We start from the raw sequence: 19,775 nt of genomic DNA on the forward strand, positions 1-19,775 counted from the left end.
TGGAACCTAAGGGCGGTTTCACATTTGCACTTTTGGTGGGCACCAGGGTAGAACCTTTTTCCACTAGAGAGAACCATGTGGAAACTTTCAGCCTTTTCATCTAACAGACTTGCAATACCCATCACTTACTATGCTATACTACTCACAACACAATAGATGGCTAGGGAAGTTGTCCCCTAGGTGCACCCCAACTAGGTTTGAAGAAACCAGAACAGGCTGTCTGCTGTTTTTTTCCGCTTTATCACGTTTCGGTGCTAGAGTTCACAGTGCTGCAAAATGTCTGTCACCCCTCCTTCCTTTGCTGAGATCTGTTGCAGTCACAACCTGTTAAAACTGTTCTGACAAGTGCGCATGAGAAATGCCAGTTGAAGCTTTTAAGAGATCTTCTATACAGTGCAAAGGAGAAGGACACGACTTCTCACGACTCTTCAATTCTGTTTAAATACACACTCTCGTGGTTTCATATTTGTGGCCTTCATTTAATGAACTCATAAATTCTGTTGTCATTTTCTCACCCTCATCTTGCTCCAAAGTCAAGTGACGTTCTTTCCTCTGTGGAACTAAAGAGGAGAAATTATGTGGAATGACGATGATCCTTTTTCAAACAATGAAAATGAATGGTACTGAGGCTGTCAGATACAGATAGCAGTGACTAGAATCTGATTGTTTTTTATGAAAGAAAGCAAGTCAAACATGTCTTAAAAAAGTAAAAATGCGGTTTCATTTTTTTAGTTATTTAAAGGTTTCATTTTTGTTTCATTTTTTCATATCTCCTCCCGTCTTCTCTTTTCTCTGCTTTTCTCTTCTCTTAAGCTCTGCTCTGCTCTCCCCCTCCACACTTTTCGTCTACTCAGCTCTCTCACAGTGCTGAGAGGGAATAAATCAGTGTTTCCCATTTGGCTGCGGTCCATGAAAGATAAATGCTCGCAGAACAAAAGTTCAGCAGAAACAGATGGGTCATAAAACATTTTCTCTCCTTCTTACTCGCTATTGCTCACTCTCTCTCCTCGTGGTCCTCCGATATTGATCTGCTCTCATAATCAATACAAGTGATCATTTCTAAGGGCCTTTCTGTTCATGGATGATGTAATGAAAATAAAGAGAGATGAATATAGTTGGTGAATATGGAATTGAAGAGATGAGGAGGGGTGCTTATCAAAAAATAAAACACTACTTTGTATATATTATTCTGCAAAACATTTCTTCAGCATTTTCTCTAAGAGAGAGAGAGAGAGAGTAGGGGAAGATCAATCCTGTTTTATGTCTCAGTGGACTCCAGTTGCATCCGCCCTGTTTTTAAAGGCACTACATCAACAGGAAGGTGTTATGTCTGTGGGAAGAGAACCTTGGCGCAGTGCAGCGTTACCCTGAGCGTGAGAGAGCATGTGAATCATGTGATGTGTCCTCAGTGGCCATGTCTTCAGAATGCCACTGAGTGTTGATTCTTACTAGTCAGATTTCAGCATAAATTTATAACATTTGTTTCAATATGCTCTAATTATGCCATTTATGTACAATTCTTAATCTCATTCTGCCAGGAAATGCAACCAGTGCTGAACTGAAAATGCTGGTCATGTTTTTAACTGTGAATGTCAGCACTTTAAAGAGATAGTTTACCCAGAAATTAAAATTAATTTCATACCTGTATAAATTTGATATTTTGGAAGATATTTGGAAGAATGTTAGCAATCTTCAGTTCTGGGACATCATTGACTACCATAGTGAAAAAAATTGAATACACTCTTAAAGTCCCAGTGAAATAAAAAATAACAATGCCTATTTTTCATGAAATAATGTCATTCTCTTTTAAAAACGGAAGTAAAAACTATCGCAACTACCGATTTACTGGGACTTTAAAAATAAAGGTTCTTGAAAGGTTCTTCAAACCGATGCCATAGAAGAACCACTTTGGTTCCACAAAGAACCATTTAGTCACACGTTCTTTAAAGAACCATCTCGTCAAAGGTGCCCCAACTGTTTGTTTTCCTAAATTCTTTCAAATATCTTATTTTGTGTTCAATAGATAAAAAATAGGCAATACACATACTTTAATGGTAGTGGATGATGTCACAGAACTGAAAATTGCTAACATTTTTCCAAATACCCTATATCTTTCTTTGTGTTCATCAGAAGAAAATAATTTATTAAGGTTTGGAACAACTTGAGGGTGAGTAAATTATGTCAGAAATTTTATTTTTGGGTGAAGTATCCGGTGAAAAAAGCACTTGCCAAATATCACCTCATTGTGTCCTTTTTCTATTTTTTTGTGGGTGGAAGGGTAATTTAATTTGTCAATGCTGGACACTTATTGTTTTTGGCCATTTTAGAATATGGGTAATTGGTGTTGGTTGAGGAGATCCCCACTTTCCATGTAAAGTGATTTGAGTGTCCAGAAAAGCACTATATAAATGTAACAAATTATAATCATTATGTAGTGAAAACATTTGATTATAAAACTGGAAATGTGTTTTTCTGCACTGTCACATTGAAAAAGGTAAGGCAAGGGAGTGGCTCTGAAAAGTATTTGGACAATAAATTAATAAAAATCTGATTTTATGAAAATGTATGTTTCTACTTAGATTTTACGGATGTAAAATATGACTTATATTTCTGTGACCAACTTAAATCACTTACAGAGTTCAATAATCGACATTTCTCAAACAAATTGAAATAAACAATGAAAATCTTTATTTTTATATGACCATATACAGTGTTTCTGTGTTTCATTGAGTAGACCAACAAAATGTCACACTAGGTTGTATCTGCAAAATAACTTTCGCTTTTTTGCCATTTGTTTCAATCACATTATGCTGACTAGTCTAACAATAATTCAGAAAGCCCACAGGTAAGAATAACCAGGTATAGTTACCCTTAAAATCGAATTAAGTTCGATAAGCAAGCTGTCTTCATTTTGAACAGAAACATAACATATTCATGAACACATTAATTTAGAAGAATATGCTATACCTTAAAAAACGTGTTTAATATTTTAAACAGAAACATTTTCGGACCCTATTTGTGGTCATTGCTATTGTGCATGAGTTGTACCTGTCGATGGCAAACCCAGTCTGAGTCATAAATCCTGATTTAGCACTTTCATTAAAATACCATGACACGTGAGGGTGAAGGTCCTTCCATCCTTCATTCTCCAGGTCTGACAGCATCTGTTACATGAAGCCTACAACAGAATCGTGTAGCGATCCCCTGGTAAGACCTGAAAGAGCCACCGGCGCCTCCAATCAATCGCTGCTCTCTTTGGCTGTATACGTGGGATGTTTTTGATGGAAAAAGGTTGCGTGTTATGCGCTGGACTTTGAGCGTCTTGCGTTCCGGTTGCAGTTCCCCAGATCGACACACTGACAGGCGCTGGGCGAGCAGGAAGAGACACTCGGAGATTCGGGGATGCTCGTAGCGGGCTACTAACAAATATCCGTAACAACCGGCCCACGTCAACTTCCATATCCGCACGATTCCTCGCCACGTTCGCTCATCCGGCTCGCTCGAGCAGGTACGTGAACATCATTTCGTTTTACGCCGCTGTCCGTTGAAGGTGGTGCTGAAATTGGCTTGCGTACTGACGAGCCTTTTGCGACGGGGGTTCAACTAAGGTAATGCACCAAGACTACCGGGGTCGAACGATTTCTCTCATAAAAACATTTTTTAGGGACCCTTGTAGCAAGCTTGGACCGACGGGAGAGGGTAGGTCAAACAGACCCATTAATAGAGAAGTCAACGGTGCAAAGTTCGGATCTCTGACCTCCGGAAGTTGAAAGGTATATTTTCAATGTACAATACGCGTCTTACTACGGTGACGGGCAGTTACGCAAAGCAAACGAATGAGATCAGCACATTTCGATTGCTAGTGAGAGAGCTGATGGTCGATATCAGTTGCACGGAAGGATTTGGTGAAATTGTCGCTGTGTAAGATGTGCATTTTGTCTCGTTATTCTCGATCGCGAAGGGGAAGAACGTTGAAGGGCATTGCATATGCAAAACGTGCTTTCACATTGGACCTTGTGAGCGTTGAAGGACAAAGCGTTATGATGAAGTTATGCATGGTCTACGAAGCTAATCTAATCCGTTTTTTTATCATCGTTGCTTTATATTTATTGTATGTTTATCATTTAGATATAAAGTCAGTACATTTTCATTAACTAAGGTTTATTTCTTTACAGATCTGGCTGTAGAAGATCTCTGCTCGCATAAATCGGAAGTTCAGAGTATAAAGAGGAGAACCTTTGAAAAGCCATCATGAATTTCTTGCTAAAGGCAGCTATGGGAGGTAAGTGCATATACAGTATATACGGAATAGAAGTTACAATGAAAGACTTGAGCCAGAGGCAGCTCCAGTGCTGCAGCAGCGGTCACGTGTGCGCGCTCTCTGGGATCGTTGGGTGTTAAACTTTATGCACCGAAGAGAACGGCTTGCTACTGTCTAAAAGCAACACTAGACGGCGTTTGGCAACTCCAGTGTGCAGCAGATCGTACCGGAGACATTATTATTCATCTGAGGAAGGCGCTCTCAGCGCAGTGCTGCTGCTGCCCCGAATGTTTTATGACATTCATCCACGTTATTCATCAAAGGCGCTCTATAGGCTACCGAACGATGATGTTCACATTAAAGTCATTAAATCTGTTTGAGTGATTTCTGCGCCACTAGCAGAACTAAAGAAAAAAGAAACCAATTTAAAACACCACAGACCAATTGCCATTGGCGAGTTTTCGGATTGGCTGCACAGACAAGTGTAATTTTTCACAGAATTAGGGAAGTGGTTTTTTTTAGGACATTTATTTACATTGATGCATTACGCAGAGTCTATAATCCAACGTAATGTGTAGTGTATTTAAGAAATGCAAAAAAAATTATGTGCATTCACTGGTAACCTTGGTGGTAGTACCATAGGGCTGCTACCAGTTGACCTTCCTTTAAGTGGTTTTGGTATCACCAAAAACACGCAAGTTTAGGAATACAACTTTTTAGACCTTTTTTTCACTGTTTAGTCATCATTTAGTGATAATATATTATACAAACAGCCAGAGAAAAAATTAAGAGACCTTTCCACATTTTCATGTCAAATCACATTTGTTAGATATATTGTGGTCATTCCAGTCCAGTGTTTATTGAATTTCAAGTAAATGTCATCAAACAGCAATGTGAAAGACTGACAGCATGACAAGACACATGGAAACATGTAATGAAAATCAAGGTTATCACATAAAAAAATATTTTTGAACTTTCCCTTAATTCAAGTACTAATATATGTGTTGTGTTGCTTAAAAGTGTACATGAACTTGTTTTCTTTGAACTTTGACGTCCGAAAAAACAGTGCATCTTTTCTGTTATTTTGGCCTGTTTCTCCAGTTATCCGTTATTTATACAAACATTATTTATATTTGAAATTTGGTAAAAATATCGTTAGTAGTTCACAGAATGAATGAAAAAAGATTATTTTACCTAAACCCATACCTATAAATAGTAGTACTTTTGTGTGATATTATTTTATTTTATTCATCTTCTGTGTGCGAAGTGATCTGGGGTTAATACTGTAACCCAAAAGCTGTGCTGTTCATATATGTGCTTTCATACTCAAGTCAGAGTGTTTTTGGCTGTGGAGCAGCACCACAAAGCAGCTGACTGCAGCAGAGAGCAGCATTAAGAGCACCATCTGCCCTGACCTTCCTCAGATTAAATATTTTACACACAAACCTCAGAGCAGATCAATAGTCAATGATCAAAGACTTTTATGGGAAAAAACATTATGTGAAAACATTATGTGAAATGGCAGCTTTGTTTTAACCTTTTAAAAGAAAACCTCTTGATGCCATCTGGGTAGATATTCGATACCAGAAATGAAATGAAGTTAGCGCCATATGTTCCCGTTTTGAAGTAAACTACACTGGCAAATTTTGTCCGTCACTGTCACTGTTGTTTGAATATGGTGCTTTTTTCATAGCGCTGTCCGTGGTACTGAAATTTAAGCAAAAAATGTTTAAAGTCAAGGACAGAATAGGATAAATATAAAATAGACTTACTTTGTTTATTGTGCTGGTGTTAAATAAGATTCACTCTCTGGAATCAAAAACATGAAGGTCTCAGGTATACAAAATAAACAGGTTTCCCCCCTCTCAATAGGTCTATAGAAAATGTATTGTTTTTCTAATCCTACAATGGTTCTGGCACAAATGTTGTTCCACGACCAGTGTTGATCTAGGAACATGATGGTGAAATCACATTTACCTATCATCCACATTCTCTTTTCACTTCACTTTTCACAGAAAGAGGTTTTAGAATGTAACCTTCTTCATGACATTTGTGAGTTTGTATTATCCAAAGGTTGATGCTTTTGGCGACAGAATGCCAAAAATTCACCCTTGTGTCTTATCGGAAGCCAGTTAAGGCGCGTCTTTCCAGAAAAAGCTTTTTGACCAGTCAGTAACGTATGCCTGTTCCTGCGAAGATTCTTAATCCCTGGGTTTGGATTTCTTGCTGCGGTTGGATAAATTCTTCACTGACATTTTTACCCATTTTCCGCTGATGTTCTGGGATTTGTCTGTATGCCTCTAGGTCACTTGATCTGCTCAGTTGAAGCTGCCAGTCTGGCCCTGAATGTATTATTTCTACAATTTTATGAGTCGGTTGTGCATTTTCTAATATTATCAGACTTCTCTTGTTTTTTGGTCACTTTCTTGCAAATATTTGGACCAATATTTAAAAGTACTACCCAACAAATACATCATTCACACCGTGTCCACACCGGACACGGCATGATGCGAAAGGAGACAAAAGAACGTATTAGAACCCATTATCATTTTACATTTTGTCCACACTTTATGCGGCCCAACGCCATAATCTGATTAGAACAAAGCCGTGTGTCGCATCGCGCCCCGCCCGGTGTAGACACGGTGTGAGATTTATTATATTATTGTACGCATGTTTAAAATTGTTAATTTTTTAAGGTGGTCATGTTTGATTAGAACATCATGTTTGACAAAGACATTCTGCCAGGTTATGTTGACCTCATAGCTGATGTTTCAATAACTTTGACCAGTCTGGACCAGCGAATCACTATGCTCGGAATAAACCTTATTAAACCATAAACATTCAGAAACTGGTTTTACATAGATTTTCCAGACTGTGCTACAGGCCCAATAAGTCACTATTCTTAAATAATTAAAAAAAGGAATATACACATTATTGCTTGTTTACTATAACTAATGCAAAAATGAACAATTGAAATGCAATTTTAAAACAATGAGTATTTTATGTCTAAATTTAATATCTATATAATTTCAAAACCAAACACAACACTGCGTAGGTGGATGTGCCCTGAATTTCTCATTTCCAGTTTAAGGAACATATTTGTTTGTAATGTATAATGTATGTGTCTTTTCTGTCCGAAGGAGGTCCCCCCGACGTCGGTAAAATGATGGGGGGAGATGATAAAGATGACAAAGACCCTGAAGCAGAAAAAGAGAAAGAAGAACAGAGGCAGGAAGCTTTGCGACAGGAGGAGGATGAGAGGAAGGCCAAACACGCCAAGATGGAGGCAGAGCGGGAAAACATAAGACAGGGCATCAGAGATAAGGTAAGTCATCGTCATTGAAACATGGTTTGCATCACGTTTGTAAACGTGACCTGACAAACATTACCAATTTCTTTAAGCAACAGTTTAAATTCTTGTGGTATGTACAAAAAAGTTAGAGCACATAAACATGATACTATTGCTATTGCACTGCTTAAACTACAGCAACGCTCACATTATAATGGTAATTGTATTGTTTTTTATGGAAACTACAGCCTACTGGTCTCTGTGGGTCTCGGATAATGTGTTGGATTTCTTTGAGCGGTTTGTTATCTGGTGGATGGGAACTAATGGAACACCGTTAAATCTTAATGGAAATAAGGCCCAAAACACATAAAGAAAATTTGTAATGGTTGTACTGAAAACAGCTGATGGCTTCTGTTGAAACCATTCGAATTTGTATGGCTTTTTCAGTTATTGATGGTGTTCTCTATGTTTTGGTCTCTCGCATCAGTACGGCATTAAGAAACGAGAGGAGGCAGAAGCCGAGGCACAGGCAGCTATGGAGCAAGCCAGCGAAGGCAGTCTGACTCGTCCAAAGAAGGCGGTACCGTCCGGCTGCGGCGACGAGGACGAGGAAGAAAACATTATGGATACGGTGATGAAGTATCTACCCGGCCCATTGCAGGACATGCTGAGGAAGTAATACTCCGATCTTGAGCACATGTCGCTAGATATTATTTTAGTGTGTACCGACCGAGAGAAAGGGAGCAAATTACGGTACACCTGACTAGTCCATTCACCTTTCACACATTTTGATTCGTGGAGAGCTTTAGATATTAGTGACAGATCAATCAAGTGAGAGGGGTTAAATATCAGAATATAAGCCATATTTTAACTTTACTGGGAAACCTGAATCACATCATCTGCAGTTTCTTAATCAATACTTAAACAGCAATATATATGCATGAATTGTGTCTGTCGTGTGTCTATTCCACTGTTTTGTATCATTGGTCGATACGGTTTTCCACGTTCATTCTGCATTCGATGTGAAGAAAAAATGCACTGTTAACCTTGTTGAACACATTGCATGTCTCCATAGTGTTTATGTGCTCATCGTGTTTCGTCGTTGGAAAGATTGCAATCATTTAAAAGAAGGCAATAACATTTTCCCATGCTGTAAGCTAACTGACAGCTACCTTTGTACATTTCTTAGTTGATTCTGGGCGACTCTTGTCACGTTTCATGCACTATAATAGCGTCAGCCTGGAACATTTAATGCCTCAATTCAGTTTAACAGTGTCGCTGAGAGAGACGCATTCTCACGCCTCTGTTTTTGTGCTTTAAAACCGATTCTGAATTTATCGGAAGTATAAAGAGGGAACGTGCAATTTTCAATTTGAAGATCAAGCTCAGTTTCACAGGGACGGAGGCGCTTGGCGCGTTTGACGGGACTGTCATTTCTTTGGGCTAGACTCATGGGGAATTGTGAGTGATCCAGAACATTCAGCAATAAAAACACATTCTGTTTGCTTGGCTTGCAGTAAAACCAGAAATAAAATCATTAGCGTATGAATGGATGGGATGGTTTAAGAAGGGATGAAATGTGATCTGTCTCAAGAGCTGATGAGTATGGCACTGTAATAAACCAATCTCACATCTAAAATCTGTGCTTTTTTATTGTAAATACAGTACACTCTCTGTTCCTTTTCAACACCTTTTGTGTTATGAAGTTTTAACACATATGTCATTAATAGTACACTATGGGTGGGCTTCCCATAAAGGGTTTAAAACTAGTACAAGGCCAAAATAAAGGATAGTGCTGTCTAAATTGAAAAAAGCTTGCTCTGACATTTTTAAAATACATTGGTACGATTGTTTTGTTTTAAAATGTTATATTTTGTAAAGCATGTTTGTAAAAAATTACTTAAAGGTCCTAATTTAACTAAGGCCTAGTCCTGGTTTAAACTAATCCCTAATGTGTCATTTTATGTTAATTGTGCATTAAATAAATAAAATGTACAACTCAAGGTTAAAACTAACAGAATCTGTTGAGGACAGAATGTTTCTAATGCAACAGTTTATATACACTATTGTATGCCAAAGTGAATGTGTAGTAATTAAAAAGAAATGTTTTGATGGTTTCAGCCGACACACGTGCCTTGCCTGAAGTTAACTTCCTGTTTTCCGGAATGATGATAATACAGCATAATTTACCTTCATATTAAATAAATAAAAAATCTGAACTTTTCATTTATTACAATTATATTAATTAATTAAATGTTTTAATTATAATTAACATATATAAATGTATATTACATTTATCTCAATAATTAATTTGAACGATTATAATTGTAATACATTAAGTTGAAAATGCTCAACAGTTATTTATTATTACGGAGGTCTACTGGAAACTAGGTTTGGACCACATAACTTTTATGTTGTTGCCGCTGAAAACGTCTAGTTGGTGTAGTCAATCTTAAACAATTTCAAACAGCATTTTACTATGCTTGTAATCATAGTGGTTTTATAAACATTTAAAACAAATATGTTTTTAATAAGGACTATTATAAAATTAAACTGTAAAAAAAATGAACATTTTGCACAAAATTAAAATATATAGTTAAGCATCTCATAATACAATGCATGAATATGATGTATGAATACTCGAATTGTATCAGTGTGTATCAATGTGGTAACGCAGCAGTTTCCACACAAACGTTTCAATCTTTATTTACTCCATGAAACACAGTAAGTTGCAAAATATACGCCTCGGCACTCTATGGGCCTGCTTCCAATCCACAGAGAAAGACAATCAACAATTTTCCCTTTTTGGTTTTAGATGGAAAAACATCTAAAAACGTCCTTTACTCTCGCCAGCAGAATGTTGTATTGTCATCCATCAAACATACTCACTATTCCTAACTGAGCTGGAAGTGCAAGGTCTGATCAAAAATCTTGGACAACAAACTAAATTGCTGTGATTTTCTATAAGCATCCAAGTCAGAGACATCTTTGTGAGAATTGGCATACAATGCATTCAGTTTTCTGATTTGATGTGTTTTGATTAGCACTCCAAAATAGAACATTTGTATGGGGGGGGTTGGAGTCCATGGTGAAGATGTTGTACAGTACATCTATTACATTCATTTTTTTATAAGCCATTAAACTGCAAGACAGTTAGTACACAAAACATCAGACACACAGAAATAGTTATGGCTAACTGTGCGAACTGAAAGACATGAGCTTGACCTCACTTTAAAAAAAATGCTATTCCTCCTAAAACAAACAACAACAAATGAACTATAATAAATTATCGAATAAATATATGGTAGTGGTGCAAATGAATAGGACTGTGTGTTTAAAAAAAACTCGACCTGCAACTGAAAGTTATTTATTTTTGATGAGAACTGGTGAGACAACCGAGACCCCAAGTGAGGAAACGGTTCTTCATCCAAATGTGCAACTACCAATGGGAGTGCAGACAGTGAAGGTCAAGTGATCGGTATAAACGCCTAATCAAAACACGTAAATGCAACCTTTAGGCATCACTGTAACAAAATGTAGTTTGTACTTATAAAAGTTACACACCAGAACATGTCACAGATACTTAATAACGTAAAATCACACATAAACAACATGCTTCTATGCAAGGTGTGTGTTTGTGTGAGTACAACCACTTAGGTGAATTCAAACTACCCCAGAAAAGGCAGTTCGGTCAGGTCTATGGCTAGACAATGCTGTAAAAACCAACACACAAAGACATCACCTGGCTTTGGGATCAAACTGTTTACAGTAAGAAAAACTGGTTAGCCGGGTACCATTTGAATAATGGAGATTCATTTTCGTCGATACTGGTAAGTGATTTTTCTCTGCTAATGTTATGGCAGGTGGTTGATTTTTTTTAAAAGCACTCCACCATGAGTAACTGTGTGAACGGTGACCATATGGTGGTACCTTACATGTTTCCAATGGTTAAAGGTTCCTATAGATTGGTGAAGAAGGTCTAAGACAGTGTATTTGACTATGTGGGATAGATGTCAGCGGAGAAACAGTGAAGCCCTGTTTTACTGTATCCCTGAAAGAGACAGAAACGGGTGGAGGATATGGGATGAGATGTGATGGGATGGGATGTAGGCTGGCGCAGGTCCCATGCCATAGAGGGCTTCCTGCTGCTGCGGCTACATGTTTGTCCGACACTTAGGGAAGATGGGTCCTCCTTCAAGCCTTCTCTTTCTTACTACACACAAAAACAAAAAATCTATCACTATATAAAGTACAATAGAAGATGCTTATTTTTTTTAAACAGAATGAAACGTTTATAAAGTAATTCAATATTTGAACACAAGAAAAATGCATTAAAAGGAATAGTTCATCAAGTTGAAACTACAAAGTCTGAAAGCATTCAGGATAATGAGAATAAAGTGCATGAGTCACACTATCCACTTTTTTGTGTGTTTATTGTCTGAAAATAATTTGGAAATGCATAGAAGAGTTCTTAGTGAAGAAACATAAAACCAGGAGACAACACATCCAACAGCCATTCGAAAGAAACAACAGACTGACAACCAAGAAAGAGGAAAATGCTGGAGTGGAGAAATAGCAAGGTGGAGCATTCTACAAGCTCAAAAATATCCAAAGCTGTTGCAAAAAGCAAATGATCATATCTCATTTAGGCGTCAAGTGCTGCGTGAGACTTGAATTAGACTGAAAAGCCAGCAGGAGGAACTAAGAGTGACAGATGGATGGCAAGGTTTGGGTTTACTTGGGTTTTGTCGAGAACTTGAACTTTCTACAGAAGGCTCTTTCCAGCTCGGGAACTGACAGAGTAAACATGATCGCGCCATCTGAGTCCGACCGAACTACGCGCGCTGTAAAATCATACATGCCATCAACACACAATTTGTTTGTTTCAGAATCACTCTGAACTCATGCACACAGACACACACTTTTTAATAAACACCCAACCATCACATGACAACTCTCGGTGTCTTATTGTGTGTTTTTGCAGTTCTTACCCAGGTCGTTGTTGTTCATCATGGCATTGGATCCGCGCAAGCGTGGGCCCTGTTGGGTGAAGTGGTACCCGAACTTTAGCAGCGTACTGTTCTTCTCCAACATGTTAGCTATCTCCATTTCCACCTTGTTACCCAGAGGCTGGCTCTGTAACACATACACAAGCCAATATAAAGATATAAATCAAGCAATTCTTTGCACTTTGCACAAATTTTACATTCTGTGATTAAATTGACAAATCATAATTTAATAGAAATAAGAAGTATTTAAAGGAGTAGTTCACTTCAGAATAAAAATTACTATGGGAAGTCAATGGCGTCTAATTTTAAAGTGAACTACTCCTTTAATTGTCAGCAGACATTATTGGAGGGTCCAAAGAAATGCTGCGGTGCGAAACTGTCGAGACCTACAGGGTGACAGCTGCTGGTTTATTTCTTGCATTTACTCATTATTTTAAACCATTCTATTCCGACAGATGTCTGAGAGAACCAGTGTGAACCCTAGATATCAAACAGCCTTGTTTGCACCTTCAGATAGCACCCACAACCTCACGGCTATCAACTCACACCCCAGTGTGTGACTTTACCTGATTGTCGATCTTGAGTTCCTGTAGTGTAGAGTTGCTTTTTAAGGATTCTACGAGCGCCAAGATTCCAGCTCCGGTGATGAAGTTTGACTCAACGTTAAGGCTCTTCAGAGTGGCGTTCACTTTCAACATGTCTGCAAGGGCCTGGAGAACAGGACAACATCACATGGTAATTAATCCCTGATTATGTCCAGCTCATCACCCCAAAATCAAATGAATATTAGGAAAAAATAATTAAAATGATCAATCATAAACAAAAAAAATGTTGGTTGAATATATATACTTTTCATATAGTAACATAAGCTTCTTTTGGCACAATTTTTGCACGTTCTCTCCCACCAACTGTCATTACCGTAATGTGCCTGGATGTTTTATTTGTTTGTAATTCTCATTCTCGATGATGACTGTCATTACCGTAATGTGCTCGGAGGGTTTATTTGTTTGCTATTTTCATTCTTACGATGACTGTCATTACTGTAATGTGCCCGGATGTTTTATTTGTTTGCGATTCTCATTCTCAATGATGACTGTCGTTACTGTAATGATGTAATAAATCAAATCAAAGTATGACAAGCGTGCTATTTATAAACCGATTCTTTCACATTACTGTAATAACAATTGGGAGGAAACATACTTTGTTGCCATGAGCATAACGCAACGATGCAGATGTTCTTCAAATAGGCTTCATTTTCTTCTTACAGAACAATATTTCACATTTCTTTTCCTTTAATTGTAGTGAAATCTAACCTTCACATGTTCTCTAAAAGCTTTGCTAGAATTACCCACCCAATAACACTTACATGAAATGTGAACATTTGCATAAGCATTTTAAGAAGGAGTCAGTCTGCACAACTCACATAGGCAACAGGATCATTACTTCTGGTACCAACGATGCTCAGGCGCTCCACGACTATGTTGCCTTTAAGAGCTTCAGCATACGCTTTCAAAGTTGGGATTGGAATATTCTGTAGATCATCCGAAAAAGACACATACATTCGAGTGGGACTTCTGGCCAGGCAATGAAATCAATAAAAGGAGGGTGAATACGAATGAGAGAGAGAGAGAGAGAGAGAGAGAGAGAGAGAGCACCTTAATGTTGTTTAAGTTGACCTCTGTCAGATCTGGATCATTGCTCTTGATCCTCTGCAGTGTTTCCTCCACATCTGTGTCATTGGGCTGTTCATCTGGAACTGGTTTATACTGAGCACACTGAATTACACCTGTGTATATAACACAACACTGAATTGCAGCAGAGAATCCACCTCAGTGTATACATCTAATATAATAGAATAATATCAAGAATCAGGCTGACCATAAACAAATTAATATGGATTACACAATATAACTACATCATATTATAATATAACACATTGAAAAAATACATTGAAATTAAAGCATGAATATAAAAAGACCAACAGTTGTGATGGAATTTAGGCCGTCACAATATCCGGTTTTCACTACAAGGTTATCGTGCCCAAATATTTGACAATATTTGACGGTATCTGCTGGATTTGCTCAAATTCGATTTGATCAAAATTCTAGATTTAACAAATACAGAACACCGTCTTTAAATCATTGCAGACCCTATGATATTTTTTATTTTCTTGCTGTTTAAATTGCCCTTTTTGCATGGCCTAATATCAGGGATGTAACAATATTATCGATATCATGTTATCGCAATAGCAAAGTTGTCTCAATATTATCGGGGTCATATGACTATATGAAACCATAGGACTTTCGGGCCTAACAGAGAATGTTAGAAAGAATAATGTATATTACATTTGCCAAGGTCCATCTGGTGCAATTATTTTCTTTTATAAAAGGATTTTTAGGTCATTTCACCTATCTCATAACTCATACCACTAAGGAACATTTATGATTAAAGGATAAAGAAAAGAGGATGCTTATGGCATGTTTCCATGTCATCATTTGTCACTTTAAATACAACAACAAATACCGAACCGTGGACTTTATACCTAGGTATAACAGTACAGTGAGAGATTGTAGACCATTGTGGCTCCTAAAACAAAAGTTGTGCCTGACTAATTACCATATTACCAAACCGTATATGTAGCATTAACACAACATCGATAATCATTGTCCTTAATATTCGGTTATTGTCACTACTGGTATATTGCGACACCCCTAGTATGAATGTAAAGAGTTTTTACTTACTGTTTAAGCCTTGTTTGTTGACAATGTTGCTGCTGGCCAATGCTTCATAATACTGCTGATTACTCATCAATGTATGCATGCCCAAAATAGCTACAAAATGAGAAACATATTTGAATAATTAGACAGAGAATAAGAAGAATTTGTATAAAAACGTAATTAGAGAAAAGCCATCTTCAAGACTTCTATAGCATTCAATTTTTCCCTGAGGTCCATGCATAATGTAAGTTAGACATTTATTTATGTGACTAAACCCTGTATGATAGCTTTTGAACAACTTGTCTTAATGGTTGAGTTCTAATAAAATGTCAAAGGCAAATTTTTGGCAAAGTAAGGTGTTGTGAACTTCCAAGAATTGCAAACTTGGGAAAAAAGAAGAAAATCTTTTTAAAAGATGAAAAAGGACACCAAACATATGCAGGAGCTAACAGCTCAATTTATGGGTCTTGCTCGTTTGCTGTATCTGATTGTTGACCTGGGACCAACGACAACTTAAGTAACCTCATTCCCATCAGCCTGTGTGCTAAAGCACGGACTGTTCAGATCCGACTCCGATAATCTTGCAACATGATCCAGAAGACAAAAAAACAACTGACCTCATTTTTAAAGAAATCTTTCAATCATGCTAAATGAGCGTATGTAAGTGGCTGAGGGCTGAATGTTTTTTTTAGCCCCTTGGTTCCCCTTTTTTGGTAGCCATGCGTCTTTAAAGTACATGATGATGAGTCATTGTTGTAAAATGAGACTCAACAACTCGCACAGGCAGTTTACATTTAAAGGGACAGTTCACCCAAAAATAAAACTGCTTTGGGACACCCCTGTGTTGTTCCAAATGTGTTTTAATATTTAGGTGAACTAGCCCTTTAAACCATCATGCAGACATACTGAACATAATAAACAGAACATGGCGAACAAACCCCGTCAATACTGAATGCAATGCATGCAATGTTGCAAACAGAGTAAACCTACTGGATTGATCCGTGGCTTAGAAAGGATGGAGAGACAGAATGAAGTATGAAGGGTGTAAAAACTGAGTGGAAATGACTAAAGAGACAGACATACAGTGAGACACACATAAACACACAAAGCGAGAAGAATGTTTTAGTCATTGGTATTATAAATGAAATTATGATTCGCTTAATATGAAGTATTATTAAAATTAGGAAGGGTGCTGTATTTTGCATTAAAAAAAGTGAGGTTATGAGGGAAGGAACAAGTATCAGGGTCAAAAGATATCTTAAAATTGCATTACATACAACATTCAAAGTAACAGTACTGTACATCATAAACACCTTGTTTATTGGTGATGAGTGGTTGTTTGTATTGTACCTGCTATATCACAAAGTTCTGCGTCAGTAGCATTAGATAACGCCTCTTCTAGTTCAGGCTCCAGTGTGACATCTTCCAGGATAGGATCAACAACTTTTGTCTTAGGCACCCATGTTTTTCCTATACTCACATATACACGGAGTGAGAGAAAGAGAAAACAACTTTGTAAAATCATATCCATTCAACTTTTCCCTAACAAAATATAATCTTTGTCATTAGAGAGATTCACCCTCACCTCTCTTCTCGCCAGTGTAGGGAACAAGATCATCGCGGTCTGGATGTTCTTTGGCCTGTTTCTCCAGGTGTGCGACCAGGTTATCTCTCTGGAACATTCCGGTTGGAGCTTTCTTTGTTTGATCTTTCTGTCTGAATCCTGCAGGCAACAGGGCGTTCTGGAAACCAAATCATTATTTTACTACAGCATCAAATCAAGCAATAGAATATTTAATTTGTTATAACGGCCGTTTTCCCAAATAAGATTTTATTTTAATATAATCATGAAATAAATTAAAATAAGTTGTAAAATAAATAAATAAGAAATAACACTGACAACTATGTATATAATGTTTGTTAACTTTATAATATTTTAACCACAATGTTGTGTTACTTTGATACCATAACCACGCTTTTATAATGAACTGTGTACATGGATCATTATGAAAAATATACAATATTAACTTTCTTTTATGCATATAGGCCATATACATTACATTGTTTATGGTGACAGAATCCAGAACACACAGCACTTCAAATAGCACATTATCAGACACCTGAGTAACGTTTATTCTTAGTGCAGATAACACAGAGTTAAAGGACACTCGGATTCGTAAGTCACATTTAAACAGAGAATGTATTCAGCTAAATATTCAGCAACGCTTAGTCTTTCAGGAAAAATTCGTTTGATTAACGTTTGGGTAAAGATCTTTATTCATGGTAAACTCCATCTGCACCTCTGGCACAACATCTCAGTTTGGGAGCAGGAATTCTGGAAATTCTCTCTCCTCTCCTGTCTGTTTCTGGACATTTATTCTGCTTGTGGTCTTGAATCTGTCAAGAAGTGCTTGGAGCTGGAGCTAAACAGATTCCTTGAAACAAATACTGAACGTACGTGCAAAAACAGCTTGTGCTATTGCCTTAAGATACAACACTGAAGAAACATAAGTGTAAAACAACAAAACCTTCTTGAATGGACTCCACCAGGACAGAATACAGTCAAACAAACAAAACTGATAAGCAGCTCAAGACTAAACAAACACCATACACAATACAACACAATCCACTCAAACAAACAATAATATAAAATATCCCAATGAAACAAATACCACAATGCTAAACAACACAGTCCAGTCACATAAACAAATAAAGGTGTATGTAATGGTACAGCATGACACAATATATCACCATCCATAAACAAACTAGGTGTATCAAACTAGGTGCATCTATAGTGTTTATTATGATAGGACGAGTGCCTGGTTTTATCCAATTTTTTTTTTTTTTTCTTTAGCTTTGATCATTTTAATTGTATGTCAACATTCAGTTTTAGTTTTAAATGTTAAAATTGTATTAATTTGCATACATATAGATCAATTGTACATTGAATGATTAAGTTTTTTGTACAGCAAAAATGTAACTGGAAATTGCTTTGGAAATAACTTTATTTTGTTTACTTTATTATTGGTAAAAATATTATCCTGAAAGCAAACGAACAAAATCCAGTCAAGCACCATATTAAATAAAAAAAGTGCTTGTCAACTTCTATCATTTTTTAATGACACATAAAACTGTAAATTGCATTTACAAGCCTATTTTGGTGTCAATGAACACTTACAGACTAAAGTAAATAAATATTAAATTCAAATAAGTTAATCATAGCTTTCATGAGGAATGTAAAAATATTTCCAAATTACACAGAATTTAAGTGGAACCTGGAGCAAACTTATGACTTTAGGGTTTGTTTGAGACTATACAATATAAAACGCTTTATATTTTAAGGATACTTGCATCAGGATCAAGTTCTTCGAGTTCATCTTCAAGTCTTCGGAGTTCTTCCTCACTGAGATTCTGCAAGAGCTCGTCCTCATCCACATCCCGATACTTCTCCATCTCCTTACGGTACATGATGACCGAGATAAAAGGGAGGGGACAGACGAAAAGAAACAAAGGACTGACCGGCAGGAACAGATGAGCCCCTGTTCACAGGACCTATTTGAAGACATGAAACATTTGCTTAGCATTTCATTAGATTGAAATTCAATTGCTTTGTTATTGCATTTTTTTTATCATTACTATTAAAATGTAGCCTTTGTAAAAGATGTAACGTAAAAAACTTTGCTAAGAGCTTTTTTTACTATAGCCAACAAATAACTTTTGACAACTTTTTGTTAAGAGGTTTAATTCTACAATATACAACCATATAACAAAGAAAGAAAATATCAAAACCCTGACAGATGGACAAACTGAAGCCTGAGATCAGTGATGATTTCTATTGTCCTTGACGACGACTTCAGATAAGGACCAGCAAACTTTAAACCTAAGAACTTATTTTGCATTTTGGAAATCTTGCAAGTTTTGTTACAAAGCTCTTCAGACCAAGATCAGAGAAATCAGTAAAATTTATTTAAAACAACATTAAAATACCATTAACGTTATACTGTGAAAACTACTCATATAACTTTATCTAAAGTTTTCAGTGCAGTTAAAACACAATCTTTGCATTTGGTGCGGGTCTATATAGTGATGAGGAAAATAAAGCGTGTTAGTAGCCTACTGGTGGGACATAATTCTCACTTACTTCAGTCAGCGCTTATCCCGGACTATTTATAGCGCATGTGACAGCTGAATACTTTGACCAGATATGGTTTCTTTTCGGAGTCGGTAATTCACACAAAAGTGCCTCAGCTTCAGACAATGAATCGTCGAGTTCACGGTTCATATACGATCGACGCTTGACACGGCAGAGGAAAGCCCAGACATTAAAACTCTTAACTTCTCTCTCCTTCTTTCAACTTGTGAAGTCCAGCTGTCGGTCGCGATCAAAGAGTTTCCACAAACGCGGAGCAGCTGTGAGCTTCGCCCCGCCTCCATCGACGACCTGCCTGTCAAATTACGTCACGCTGAAAGCCCACCAACTAGCGGTTTTCGTTGTCGGC

The 19,775-nt window shown here is 37.2% G+C and overlaps 2 protein-coding genes across 6 annotated transcripts; one reads left to right on the top strand and one right to left on the bottom strand.

The window, feature by feature from the left end:
- Positions 1 to 3,143: 3,143 nt before the first annotated feature.
- On the top strand, positions 3,144 to 9,774 carry cplx2a (complexin 2a). 4 transcript variants are annotated; one of them, XM_056762710.1, is made up of 4 exons: positions 3,144 to 3,608; positions 4,176 to 4,282; positions 7,402 to 7,586; positions 8,038 to 9,774. In XM_056762710.1, the coding sequence occupies exons 2-4, from the start codon at positions 4,252 to 4,254 to the stop codon at positions 8,227 to 8,229; spliced, it is 408 nt and encodes a 135-aa protein (XP_056618688.1). In that variant the 5' UTR covers positions 3,144 to 3,608; positions 4,176 to 4,251; the 3' UTR covers positions 8,230 to 9,774. The 4 variants fall into 4 exon arrangements, with proteins under 4 accessions (XP_056618688.1, XP_056618670.1, XP_056618697.1 ...); XM_056762692.1 differs by having other exon boundaries at positions 3,148 to 3,508; XM_056762719.1 differs by lacking the exon at positions 3,144 to 3,608 and adding an exon at positions 3,645 to 3,773.
- Positions 9,775 to 10,209: 435 nt separating this feature from the next.
- On the bottom strand, positions 10,210 to 19,699 carry tmod1 (tropomodulin 1). Of its 2 annotated transcripts, XM_056732843.1 has the most exons (11): positions 19,418 to 19,699; positions 18,628 to 18,828; positions 16,862 to 17,018; positions 16,627 to 16,746; positions 15,301 to 15,390; positions 14,215 to 14,345; positions 13,983 to 14,090; positions 13,126 to 13,269; positions 12,542 to 12,686; positions 12,289 to 12,394; positions 10,210 to 11,763 (listed from the first exon to the last, which is right to left on the bottom strand). In XM_056732843.1, the coding sequence occupies exons 2-11, from the start codon at positions 18,742 to 18,744 to the stop codon at positions 11,745 to 11,747; spliced, it is 1,137 nt and encodes a 378-aa protein (XP_056588821.1). In that variant the 5' UTR covers positions 18,745 to 18,828; positions 19,418 to 19,699; the 3' UTR covers positions 10,210 to 11,744. The 2 variants fall into 2 exon arrangements, with proteins under 2 accessions (XP_056588821.1, XP_056588829.1); XM_056732851.1 differs by lacking the exon at positions 12,289 to 12,394 and having other exon boundaries at positions 10,211 to 11,763.
- Positions 19,700 to 19,775: the final 76 nt, after the last annotated feature.

This window comes from Triplophysa dalaica, chromosome 2, assembly GCF_015846415.1.
Source record: "Triplophysa dalaica isolate WHDGS20190420 chromosome 2, ASM1584641v1, whole genome shotgun sequence".
In the NCBI taxonomy this organism is placed as follows: domain Eukaryota; kingdom Metazoa; phylum Chordata; class Actinopteri; order Cypriniformes; family Nemacheilidae; genus Triplophysa; species Triplophysa dalaica.